Consider the following 13,697-nt stretch of genomic DNA (forward strand, 5'->3'; position numbering starts at 1 on the left):
TCAACTCAGGTTGCCATCACCAAATTAAAGTGAAAAATCAACTGTTCTGAAAAGGTCTACAAATGAAAGAATGTTAGTAAAACTGAGGGGACTTCCAGGGCTCCCCCTTCCCAGGCAGTAGGCTCTGAATAAGGCAATTACAACTCTGTACCCTGATGCCAAGGGAAGCGGATGCTGGAAGCCTAGTGCCTGGATGGGCTTTCTAATGGGTTGTATGTGCTCCAACGTTTAAGTGAGCACCTGGGTCAGGCAGAAAAAGCTTTAAGGTAAAACATCAGCCTGTAAAGGTGGGGGACTGATTAGAAAGGGTATAGGGGACTTTCTGGGTTGATTGAAATAGTCAAATGCTTTATACTTTGTTTGACATGGTTGTTAAGAGTGAAATCGATCCATGTTTTTCAGGTTGTATACTTAATATATGCACATAACATTGAACATTAATTTTGCTTCGAAAAGCAATATTCTAAGGCCAAAGTCTAGGAGACAAGTAAAGAAAAAAAATCAGTGCTCAAACTATCTTTAAAATGAAGAACCCTTTAGAGGGAAACGCAACATGCTTCTGCTGTAGAGGAGAATAGCATTGCATCAGGACTCAGCACGGGGTCTTAGCAGACCTAGTCACTGATTCTTGAGATGTCGGCACTCTAGCAGCTTGTCCCGAGTTTCGAGCCATCCTGGGCTACACAGTGAGTTCCAGCACAGCTTGGTCTTCAGGTTGATACTTTCTTAAAAAGGAAGAAGAAAAGAAAGAACAAAATGGAAAGAGAGAACACACACACACACACACACACATGCACACACACATACATGCACATATACATTCACACACATATACACATACACACATATATGAACACATACATACACATGCACACACATACATATATACACTCACATATATACATATACAAACATACACACATGAATACACACACACATACACACATGAACACACATACACACCATTGATAATCATGGTAATGTTCAAACTGCACAGAGCTAAACTTTTCTCATCTCAGCGCAGGGAACATGTTAGTAGCATAAGTTATCATACACCGACATCCCCATTTCCTCTTTCATGGTTTTGTAGAGAGATAATGTTTTTGTAAATGTAAAAAGCCTTCAATGGAGCTGGAGAGGAAGCTCTGCCTGGTCCTAGTCCACATGGTAGCTCACAACCATCCATAATGAGATCTGATGCCCTTTTCTGATGTGCCCGAGGACAGCTACAGTGTACTCACATGCATAAAATAAATAAACAATCCTTTAAAAAAAAAGAACTAAGATGAAAAGCTTTCTGGTGAACACGCTGCTAAGCACTGGTGGCTTCTGCCTCGATATTAGATGGACTTGAAGTTTGATTTTATAGCTTCTGTTGCTGTAAAGATAGGAAGATACCATCCTAGAGGGAACACAGGGCTCCCAGTGGAGGAGCTAGAGAAAGTACCCAAGGAGCTGAAGGCGTCTGTAACCCTATAGGAGGAACAACAATATGAACTAACCAGTACCCCCGGAGCTCTTGTCTCTAGCTGCATATGTAGCAGAAGATGGCCTAGTCGGCCATCATTAGGAAGAGAGGCCCCTGGGTCTTGCAAACTTTATATGCCCCAGTACAGGGGAACGCCAGGGCTAAGAAGTTGGAGTGGGTGGGTAGGGGAGCAGGGCAGGGGGAGGATATAGGGAACTTTCAGGATAGCATTTGATATGTAAATAAAGAAAATATCTAATAAAAAAAAAAAAAGAAAAAAAAACAGTCTGGAAAGTTCCGGATGGTCATGGTCATGTGAAAAGTTAGTTTTCAGAAAGAGTCGTTCAGACAGGTTGGGGTGTTGTTTTGTCCTTTGAAGTATCTAGAGAGGAAATTAATCCATATTTGGTGACCTAAGGATGAGCAGACAAGATGCTACGTATTGAGATTCTCAGGGCCAGGCCTTTGAGTTGCTCCTCGGTGGGATGAGGCAACAAAAACCAGGTGAGTTCAGGGAGGAAGAGGATAAGTGGTTGAGAACTACAACTGGGACTCAGAAGAGGGAGGCGCTGGAGGATGACCACGAGTGGAGGATGACCATGAGGATAAGCTGGTGCTTGATCCGAACCTCAAGACAGCAGATGCTTTCTGCCAAGCTAGAAAAGTGAATATTCTAAGCAGAAAAAAAAAAAAAAATTAAGAGAAGAAAAGCTTTGGGGCCTTTGGAACAACAAATTTTTATTCATCAGGCTGAGGCATAGGCTACGTGTTGGGGGTGACAGACTAGCAAAGACAGGTCCAGGAGAGAGGAAGGGACTCTACTCTTAGAGAAGCTGGGATTTGGGGTAATGATGAAGGGGAGCCTGCACTTAGACAAGTGAGGTAAGAGGCCGCTGAAAAGGGATGGGCAATGCATGGGAAGGGAGCGTGCAAACTATGGGTTTGGGAGTTGTTTCTTGGATAACTATAGAAGGCATACGAGTGTCAGACAGAGACAGCGATGCTGTGTCCTGTGTCCGGAGTGAAGTGTTGGGTCGGGAGGAGAATGATGTTGGGTGTTTGGTCCAGAGTCTGCACTGGGCAGGAAAACAAGGCAGCCCATGTTCTCCCCTACACCTGGGCAAGCAGTACAGTGTGCTCAGCCTAGGACTCAGAGAGAAGAGGAGAGGGATGAGACTCCAAGAGAAAACAGGTGGCCAGAGTAGCGGTGCCGGGTGGTGAGTGGGGGAACCAAGATGGCGGCCATGCTTTCCGCCACAACCCCTGTCCCTGGGAGACAGAGTTTACTAAGAGGAGTCTGAAAGCTATTCCTGGAAATGCCTATCTTGAGATAGCTCAGGCTAACTGGAATTGTAAACTTCTCCACGGCCAAAGTCCCCTGAGATGATACCTGCCTTCTCATACCCTTCCTATGCAGATCTCCAGATGTCCAGATCTCTCTCTCTCTCTCTCTCACACACATATACACACACACCAACTTTCCTTGACTCATTTTCTTTCTTTTCTACCATCTCTCCTTCTTTTGTTACACAGTTTAGTTGGACTGGCTTGATGAGTGTGACATCATTGTTGACCTACAGGAGGGGCCCCTGTCATCAGGAGTCAACACTATTACCAACAAAGGGTTAGCAATCTTTTTTCCCCCAATATTTATTTATTTGTTTGTTCATCTATACAGTGCTAGATCTCAAACCCATGACTCCCCATATGCTAGGCAAATGCTTCATTACTCACACCGCAACTTCTCGATACTTATTTATATATTAGATATTTATGGTCATTGCTGATTGTTGAGGGAACTTGTCTAAGTCCCGATATAATGACCTTGAGTCTTTCCAAGCACAAAAACGTATAGTTGCAGCATGATATCATTAGTATTTTCTTTCTATTTCTTTCTTTGTACTGGCCCAAGTGCCACTCATATATCTCTTGGTAACTGCCTAGGGTCCTAGGGCTGGAGACCGGCCACTCCTGGCGTTGTGATTAGAGTCACTTAATACCTAAAGTAGTTACTAAACAACAAAGGCTCCTTTAGGCCTCCTGTGTCCTGGGACCCAGGGTGAGGACACAGTCAGAGTACCTTGTTAATCTGTGTTGTACTGTGGTGGAGAGAAGCACTGAGAACCAGGTGTATCCATGGGACAGCACTGGAGGTACAAGATCTCTGTCTGCAACCAATGCTGGTAACTACAGCTGTGAACGTGTAATCGCTTTAACGCAAAGCTATTTTATGGTTCCAACTTTACGATTAAAATAATGCCTCTTCTGGGATGTGTTTACAGACAGTAGTCAGTAGGCTATTGGTAGAGAGGCTGGTAGGTTTGACTAATGAAGTGAGGGAGTCTTGCATTTCAGTTGGAAACATATCCCTGGAATGCCAAAAATATTTATTGCGAAGTCTGACTTTTGTATGTTATTGGTAGCATTGTCACTGAGCATCTTATTCAGGGGAACAGTAGGGCTAGAGGGCTTGACTCATATGTATCCCAGAAGGCTTTTCTTGTTAAATGACATCGTTTAGGAAGAAGATATCCTGGCATAGTTTATAAACTTGATCTCTGCACACTTTGACTGGCATTCTAGTTTATCTGTGAGCCTGTGGTTCACAGCCATCTCAGTTTCCCTCTCCATAGAAAGCACCGGGACATTTCTGGCTCTACAGGTAGGGAGCAAAGGGGGCTGGAGTTTCTTCTAGGAATGCTGATTCTAGCGGGGCTACTGCTGTCCCTCAGCAGACAGCAAGGCTCCCGGACTCCCGCTGCCATTCATCCAGCTCGTGCAGGAGCCCAGCTGCCTTGTCTGCCGGGAGGGGCTGCCAAGTGCCCTGCCTACTGGCTGCTTCCCGAGAGTCCCTGCCACTCCACATACAAACACATCCACACACGCTCTGCCTTGATCACACACCGCGCCACTCGATCATTCGAGCACATTCCTTCCTTCCGTCTTACTGTCTCAGCCCTTGACTTCTACAAACCCATGGAACATTTCTGGAAAGACGCTCTTGAACCAGCAGGGTAGGATCGGCTTTTGATTTCTCTCTCTCTTTCTCTCTCTGTAGCTTGAGCGATTTGAGAAAGCAACTTACCTTTCTGCTTAGTGTCTGTCTCCTAGCTGGAGAAGGAAGCTGTGCTGTTTTTCTATGGGGGGAAATCTGTGCGGCTTTTTTTTTTTTTTTTCCCGCTTTCCGGACTTGTAGGATTCTCTGTGCCATTTATATATAATTTGGCAGGCTCAGATTTTTAAAGAGTCTCATCTGAAGTGCTTGCTTTTGCATGTGTTTTTTAAAAGGCATTTGAAAATTGAAAGTGTGATTTATGGGAACTAAATCATCTACGAAAAAATTGCTCTAGAAAGTCATGGTTGCTGGCCATAAAGAGAAATATCTGCGATTCACCTAATGTATTTTTAACCCTTCCTTTGCTGTCAATGATACTTATGGGTGCTAAAACTCATCTTTGTCTTTAGATTTAAGCCAGCTTAGCTGTGGTTTATCCAAAATTATCTGTTTTTCTAAGAATTAGATAAATAGTGTGCTTAGTAGAAAATATTTTTAAAGTGTTACTATTAGTAACAGCAACCTTGACATTTGCATGTGTCAGGTACTTCTCCTGGGTATATGGGCTAGCAATTCAAGTCATATGCTAATGGTTATTTTAGGGGATATTAGGTTGGGGCATATGCAGTTTATTAAGAAAGTACAAACTATCCAAGCTGCAATTTTTTTCTAAATTTGCAATAACAGGTGTGTGTGAGCTCAATCAGAATTTAATTCAATACTGAATAAAAAACTTATTTTAACTTCTCTGTCATTCGAGTATTAGATTCCTGTGTACCCTATGCCAAGGGAACCCAGAAGGTCCATTTGTAGAATTCAAGAGCTGAAAGGTAGGAGAGCCTTTCAAAAGTTTCTGGTTAGACAGACAAGGTTACCGGATCGCCAGAGCTTTAGTCAAGGACCTCAGGTGATATTTTATGGGAAAATGTCTTAGTCCTTGCATGGTTTTCCCAATTTTTGGTTGCATAACCTGTGGAAGGTAGGGACACCCAAGTGTGCCTAACCGAAGGTTTTTCTGAATCATATCCACATGAGAATTTCTAAAGGAAGCAAATTTGGCACCGGGGTCCAACAAAAACAGAAAAGCTAGGCTGGGCAAAATTGCCATGGCTGTGCTTTCTTGGGGAGCGTTTTAAAAAAATTATTATTTTTATTTTTTTGTCAGAAGAGGAAGCTGAAGGCTGGCAGTTTTCTCTTGACTCCAAGTGCAGCTCTTCCTATACATAGTCCATCTCCACTCGTCTGGCCCTAGATGCCTCCTATCTGTGTCCACTGGTGCTAAATATAGCTGTCGGTGGCTGGCTGCATATGCAATCACACACCCCATCCTATTTGCCATATCTCAGTTACAGATACAGTTACCGTCCCTCCAGGGTCATTCTATGCATACACTGCGTACTTCCAGCCAACAAGAAGACTGAATCAAATAGAAAGGAAGACAAAACAGAGACAGATTGGAGCTTGGCAGAGGCACACAGGCAACACATCAGGAAAAGAAAGAAAGAAAGAAAAAAAGAAAAGAAGAAAGAAAGAAAGAAAATGGCCTGTGGCTTAGTCTGCATTTGTTGCAAACCTAGTCTTCCTTGGGATGGGGGGAGTGGTAGGGGCGCGGCTCCTGGAGGTCCCTTTGCTGCTTTCACCCCCTGCAGCGAAATCCAGCAGCGAAGACCTGGAAAGTTAAGTTCAAGGAAGCTAGCGGTTCCTTGGGTGCACGCACAGTGTGATGTTCCCAGTAGTGCCTGGAAGCTGCAGCCCCTGGCCAGTGGCTTCCAGCAGGTTTGTCTAAGAGCAGAGGAGAGGAGTATGTAAAGTTGGAGAACCCGGGAGCGTCTGGGTGCGCTCCTTGGAGTTGGGTCACCTGTGTTCTGCAGGATAGCTCTGCCCCGCAGGGGCAGAGGCAGGGCCAGGGCCAGTACTCGTGCCAAGGGGGACTTGCGCTGCGCCTTCTCTAATCGCAGGCTCTACTCTTTTTTCCAGGTGGCCCACGCGCTGCTGAGCCCTCTGCGTGCGCGGGGAGCCAGTCTGTAACTCGCCGGCTGCCACTTACCATGACCATGACCCTTCACACCAAAGCCTCGGGAATGGCCTTGCTGCACCAGATCCAAGGGAACGAGCTGGAGCCCCTCAACCGCCCGCAGCTCAAGATGCCCATGGAGAGGGCCCTGGGCGAGGTATACGTGGACAACAGCAAGCCCACTGTGTTCAACTACCCCGAGGGCGCCGCCTACGAGTTCAACGCCGCCGCCGCCGCCGCCGCCGCCGCCTCGGCGCCGGTCTACGGCCAGTCGGGCATCGCCTACGGCCCCGGGTCGGAGGCGGCCGCCTTCAGTGCCAACAGCCTGGGGGCTTTCCCCCAGCTCAACAGCGTGTCGCCTAGCCCGCTGATGCTGCTGCACCCGCCGCCGCAGCTGTCTCCTTTCCTGCACCCGCACGGCCAGCAGGTGCCCTACTACCTGGAGAACGAGCCCAGCGCCTACGCCGTGCGCGACACCGGCCCTCCCGCCTTCTACAGGTACCCGCGCCACATCGGGGTGGCCGCTGTGTAAGGCCTGGCCGGGGGAGGGAGCGCACGAGGGGGGTCACCGCGGGCTGCAGGTCTCCCCATCCCAGCCCTCGGGGAAGTCAGAAAGGATTCTTTGGCAGCTTTAAAACAACAGTAACAACACAAACAACAACAACAACAACAACAACAGCAACAACAACAACAACAACAACAACATTCTCTGCCTGTAGCTGTCTTGTGGGAGAGACAGATCCAAACGGCCCTGTCCCCTAATTACACAAGAATTGGAAACTAGTCCAAAGAAGTTATTTATGGGGCAAGTAACCTAAAGGTCCAGGTGGCCTGTGCTAGCAAGGAACCCCTTTATTATTTAAAGCTGCAGGTGTTTGAGGCCAGTGGAGCCCAGGGGAGATTTATTAGTCTTTTTTGTTTGTTTGTTTTAAAATTGTTTCATTGTGTCGGGTTCAATGTTCTTTCAACTAGAGTTCTGGACTGGAAACACCCAAGGTTTACTGAAGAAGATAAGCTTTTAGGCAGAGCGGCCCGTGGATCTCTTTCCCTCTCTTCCCCATTTCTGGGTTCTGGATTGAGTTGCGGTTGCTCATAAATGCTGGTATGGGAGTTGAATGAATGGGTCTCAACAAGTTTTGATTTCTGGTCGAATTCGAGTTCGAGCAGATTGCTGGCATATGACTTCTGACAGCCGGGGATTTATAGGTGTCCCATGTGTTTACAACATATCACACTGAAACACCAGCACAGTAATTCCCCTACAGCTACATTTCATGCCTGGCCCAGCAGGCAGCGAATGCTCTGGAGTAGCACACGGGTTAGCTACGTCCGCACCCCCCACCCCCCAAGGCACTGTGCAAGAAGCCAGGGCAGTCCAGGACACAGGGGAATCCAGGACACAGAGACTCTTCGTGACCTAAGTGACAATTGTTTTGTGTCCTCAGTTTTTGTTTCTCCTAAGAGAGATTTTTTTGGAACCCCCCCCCCCCACTTCCTCTCATTTCTGCTTCTTTTCCCTAAGGGTCTGCAGAAGGCTTAGGTGGGTGGGTAAACACCTGTTAGACTTTCCCAGGGGACAGTAATATACAGGCCGTGTCCAGAGTCTTTGGGTGCTCACAGGCTGCCGAATCAAAACTAGCCCACTGTAGGCTGGCTTTGGCCACTGGCTCGGGTTCTCTTTCCAGATGTATTTATAGTAGAAGAAATAGGACTAAGGTGCATCTTGGCCCCAGAAGACACTGAAGGATGAAACCATGCTGTATCCCAGCTCACCTTTAGCCCACCCAGGAAACTAAAGCGTCAGGCAGCAAAGTGGGTCCAGGCCCAGATTTCACATTCAGGATCAACAGTGAACGAGACTTTAAAAGCATTTTTGGGGTTTAAATTAATCTCACTTGCTTTAATTCAGGGTTAAGATAAAAAAAGGCAAATAATTTATTCTCTAGATCCCCAGCGCCCCCCCCCAAAAAAAAAAAACTGAAGGAACAAAATATAGCGATTAAGATTAATTCATACTTTAAAATTTTTCTTGCTGTTAAAGATGGTATTGGTAGAATGTGAGTCCTGTAACCTTATGATGGAGTTCCCAAAGTATTTTCTTTTCCATTTAATTTTCAGTTCTTTTTTTGCAAATTAATGCCAGTGCATTTCAATGGGAGCTAATGAGGGTGCTCCTTGTCGGGTTATTTACTGCCTTGCTAATAATTACAAAGTGAACGGGGAAAATAAAAAGAGATCACATTTTATTCAATACCGCTTAGCATCCCCGTATCAAAGAATCTCACCAGATATACCCCATCTTAAACTTTTAGTCCAGATGATATCCAAATACTTCCCCCTCCCCACAAAAAAACCCCAACAATGAAAAGAGATTATTAAGATAAAAGTTGTGCACAGGTGGAATTCTGGGTGGAAATTTAGTCTTAAAAACGATTTTCTTACTTGGCTTCTTACTCAAGGTGAAAGGAAAGTATCTATGCCAGTGTTTCAAATGGATGTTTGGTAGTTTTTTTCCTCTTTTTCTTTTTTGAATAACCTTGAATTTTTTTTTTTTTTTTTAAAGAAAGTAAAGAATTGAACAGGCTCTTAAAGAAACAAAACAAAACAACAACTTTACTTTTCCTAAGCACTTCTTAATAGTTTGGGGGCTGAAAACTGCGCTTTTCAAAATTGCTTCTCACGAACCAGTAAATGATGAAGTCACTTTACCAAGTCTAAGTTTTAAAAATGGAACAAACCCTAAAAGAATAATGTCTTAGAGTGAGTACATGGTTATGCAGTCAGGGCAGGTTCTGACTTTCGGAGTCTAGAAGTGCTAGACTGGTGTAACAAAGTCTTACACTGTGGGTCGGGAGCAAAGAAGGTTGAAAGATACAGGCCTAAGATATATTTAGGAGAAAAGCAAAATGTGTAGGTAAGTTGCTGTAATTTTATTTATATAAAGAAAAAAGCTAATTTGTCCATCTTCATTTTATCTTTTTTTCCATCTACGTTGGCTTGGTGTCTATGGACCAATAAGAGCAAGATTTATTATTCCTGATTGTGGAGTGGGGCTGCTTCGTGAGCTCTTTATGAGAACATATTTGAGTGGGCCACAGGATGTTCAGGGAATTTGGGCAAAGCTTGATTTACTCTGAGTCTACATGCTGTGGTTCCTTTTTCCATTGGCCACAACATGCAGCCATATTTAGGTATGAGGAGATGTAGCAGGTAAAATAGCTTGGGGCATGTAATTAAGTGAGAAACACTGCCACTTGTCCAGGTAACTTGTTGCAGAGACATGCTCTGTTGGTAATCAACAAGCTGTGGTTTTGTAGGTTGTGTGTTACTGAGAATTTCATGGAAGTCATTTTATTCAGAATTCTTAGGGATTCAGACAACTTTGAGGATTTCAAAGAAAGTTCAAGGCGAAACACTTCTGTTCACTGAGGCTTTAAAAAAAATTCAACACAGGTGTTTAATGCTGCCTGAATATTTTGAATTTTGTCAGTATGTCTAGGTGCTACGTTTCAAACCAGACCAAAGCAACCCAAACTTAAGAAACAAGCCGTCCACATCAGCCAATCCTCTGATAATTTGGATCCCGATGTCTGTGTAGTCTGGAGAACTACTTTGTCTGTGGTGATCACTGAAGACCACCTTTCTGCTTTGAGGAGGTCTTGGGAGAGAGTTGAGGGATGGATGTTCATGTTTCCCGTGGTTCCCCCCATGCACTTGAATGATCAGACCACCCCTTTTCTTTTGGTCTTTACATGTCTTAATCATTTAAATTGCTGCCGACCACCTGCCATGTTAAGTTGGTCTAAGAATAGTGCAAGGAACCACACATTGCTCGGGACGGAGCGTATGCTTGGATGTGGATGGAATCACATCTGTGTCCCTTCTCTTTTGTTGCCAGCCCCATGTGGCTCTTACTGCCACGGAGAGAGCTCTCAGGGGTAATTGCTATTTCCTCCAATCTTATGCGGTGCTCTGTTAACTTGGATCCCATTCCCCAGTTTATACATTCATAAAGTTGTGAAGTTCATAATTTGAGAGAATTCGGGTTGAGCACTTTTGGTTTCTTATACTTTAAAACAGAAGGCAGGGGCAGTAGACAGCAGGGAGGGTGAGGACGGCAAGAACACAGGGCTTTACATAGGAGACTGTGCATGTGAAGGCAGTATGTAAGCTACATGAAAATTGCAGGCTTTTAAGTTACTTTACCCACATTTGAATAGCTGTTTGTACATTTGTGTGCACTAGAGCAAGAGGAAGGGACACATATGAGTGGCCAAGAGTTTCTTTATAAACAGAGAGTAGCGGTAACAAGAAATGTTTTTCCTACAAGCCAGATCTGCTGGTCATCAGAAAGAACATGTGTGTTAGTATATCCAAAGTCAAAAGGATCATGTGAAAAGTTTTACATGAAGAAATTCTCAGATTTGAGTCATGTTTTTTACCAACTCCATATTATACACAACTTCAGCCCTCTTCTATCTTCCCTGTGATGCCAGGGTTCTTTTTAGTGTAATTTTAGAAGGTCCAGCTTGAGAGAGCAGTGTATGGAGTGTGGCGGTCAGGTCCTGTGTCTCCCTGCCTCTCCCCTCCAGCCCTGGGAGACCATGACGGTGAAAGGGGAGAAAGAAACAAATTAACTTTTCTTTAGAATGTTGAGTCTCAGTTCACTAATTCAGGAAAGGAAGATACAGAATGGCTACTCTTGTTTAGAACCAAAATACATAGCCCCCAGGGAGATTCTAGATAAAGCCAAAAGTACTGCTGTTTACCGACCAGAGTGAAAGCTTAAGAGCTTTCACCAAGAGGAGGCAGTGGCTTGACAAAGTTACTAAGGAGTCTTTTTTTACTGGTCCAGCTCTTGCAGTGAATTGATGGATAGTTTTGTTTTTCAAAGAGCTCCCTCTTCATCCTGCTGTCCTACTCCCAGAGTGTTCAACTGAAGGTTAAGGGAGACACCTTTATGATATGCTTGGTCTCAGGATAGGAGAAAAATAGTTGCTGTGTGCTGTGCCTGAAGAATATTAATAGAAATTCCAGGAACACATTTGCCTTAATCAATAGTGTCTAAAGTGATGCATACTTAACTGTATTTGGTTAAAATGCGACACTTAGAAAGATATGTATTCCATTACCAACCGACAGAATTTTATGTAGTTTAATGAAGCAATTTCAAGTGAGTTGGTTTAGACAATAAGGTTGCTGTAACTGTTTATAAGTGATATGGTTAAGTCCGGTGGTGACCTGTGATGATAGTGTGGGAGATGGTGGTAATGATGGTGATGGTGGTGATAATATTGAAGGTGACAGATGAAGTCTTTGATGGTAACAATAGTGACAATGATAGTTACAGAACACTAGGCTCTGTCTGGGTATGGTGTTTTTCTGGATACCATGTAGCATCGGGATGTTTATCCTATACAGACATCAAAGGCTTCTAATACACTTGGATTTATTTTATTTGGCTATGATTTAAGAATCAGAAAATCCCAGTGATATTATCAACCAGATTGATATTTGTAATTCTCCTAAACACGTACTACTGCTATGTGAAAATGTCAAACCTAAACCACAAACAAATGTAGGATTCCAATCCTTTAACATTTTATGTTATTATGAATGTATTTTCAAAACATTCCCACCTCCCCCGACTCAGTTTCTCCCCACCCCCACTATAATTTTGTACTTTTTGGAGTCCTTATGCATTATAGTTAGAAAAACTTTGGAAGTTCACTTGGCGCTAGTAAAGTTTGTTAAGTAATGTTCAGGAATAGGCATGTTAATGCGAGCCCTTAAAACTCTCAGATTTACTGTTGATCTGGAGAGTGGAGAGGGGCTCTGGGGCTCTGGGGCCGGGGTTCTGGGGCCCTTTTCTCTCCTTTGGAAGTCGCATTGCTGTCCGCCCTTGGCTTTCTCTTTGTGGCCATTCTAGTCCCTTCGTCAGCCTTCGGCCTTCCTTCATTCCCAGATTCCCTAATGTTAGTATGTTTGGGGGGTTCGAACAGTGGACTGGGGGTGTCCTGCATTATTTAGCAGGCACCTTAGTTGTTCTTTGCCTCTCTTACAGTTTTTAAAACAACTTATTTTAAGGTCATAAAAACAAAAGGCAATTATTACCGATTAGTTTCTCACAATTAATAGTCCCAAGCATTAGGTTAAAAGCAGCTGTCTGTGCGCTGCCCGTTTCTTTACTCCATGATCTTTGTTATTTCCAATTCTTTCTCATATTTTCTTGTTTCCTTTGTTCTATCTTTGAACAAATACGTAAAAACTCTTTTAAAAACTCTTTCTGGCTCTTCCTTATCAAACTTTCTTTCCTTTCCTTTCCTTTCCTTTCCTTTCCTTTCCTTTCCTTTCCTTTCCTTTCCTTTCCTTTCCTTTCCTTTCCTTTCCTTTCCTTTCCTCTTCTTTTCTATTTTGGTTCCATCTGTTCGTGCTCCTATTTCTCCTTCTACATTTTCTGGATTATTTCTTTATAGACCTAGTTCATCTGTTATTTTAACAATGTTTGGAACAGGCCTTGAGACTCCTGTCTACTGTAGGAAATCTGATAGTGCGAGGCTATGCCTTCATAACTCAGGAGGCTATTAACTAAATAGACAGTTCCAAAAAGGATCCCCTGCCTCAGCTTTATGGATAGAAGCTTGAAGGAAAATAAGGGAGTAATTTCTACTTAGCAGAATGTCTTGGATATCTCCTTTATCCCTCCATTTGGCTCCCCTGTTCTGATCTGAGATGAAAATGGAGGCCATATTTCACAATAAATACACTTTTGTGTTTCCAGCCAGTCATAGGATGGCACTGCCTATAGCAGCCGGGGAATCTTACTGACAGACATTTCAAATTCAGTTTTTTCCCCCTTCTGCTTATAACATAGAGATAACTAAAAATGCACTTAGGGCCATTGTTCTGTGGGATTCTAGAATCATGTGAATTTGTGCAAGGCATTTATGCTAATTTCCTACACCGTCAACAGCAACAACAACAATAAAAAAGCCACACATTTCAAAAACTGTTTGAGTATACCTATGATTCATTTTACTCATGCCATGAAGGTATTTAAATGGTGCTTTGTGGAGAGGCTGTGAAACATCCTTAATGCTTTGTTGTCGGGAGTATAATTGATTTTAATGATCTTTTAGGGAGATGAATTTTTGTTTTGG

The 13,697-nt window shown here is 43.8% G+C and overlaps 1 protein-coding gene across 12 annotated transcripts in view; it reads left to right on the forward strand.

Moving 5' to 3' along the window:
* The window catches only part of Esr1 (estrogen receptor 1 (alpha)), a 393,645-nt gene that overhangs the window by 93,824 nt on the left and 286,124 nt on the right, over positions 1-13,697 (forward strand). For 8 of the 12 annotated variants that reach the window (NR_126357.1, NM_001302532.1, NM_007956.5 and 5 more), the window contains one exon: positions 6,501-7,035. Coding sequence is in view for 11 of the 12 variants with exons in the window: in NM_001302532.1 (NP_001289461.1) it covers positions 6,572-7,035 (464 nt within the window). In the remaining variant the exon portion in view is untranslated. Of the gene's footprint in view, positions 1-4,021; positions 4,131-4,345; positions 4,483-6,153; positions 6,300-6,500; positions 7,036-13,697 lie in introns of those variants that run through there. The other 4 variants (NM_001302531.1, NM_001302533.1, XM_006512434.4 and 1 more) reach the window with 3 other exon arrangements.

Source organism: Mus musculus, chromosome 10, assembly GCF_000001635.26.
Source record: "Mus musculus strain C57BL/6J chromosome 10, GRCm38.p6 C57BL/6J".
Taxonomy (NCBI): domain Eukaryota; kingdom Metazoa; phylum Chordata; class Mammalia; order Rodentia; family Muridae; genus Mus; species Mus musculus.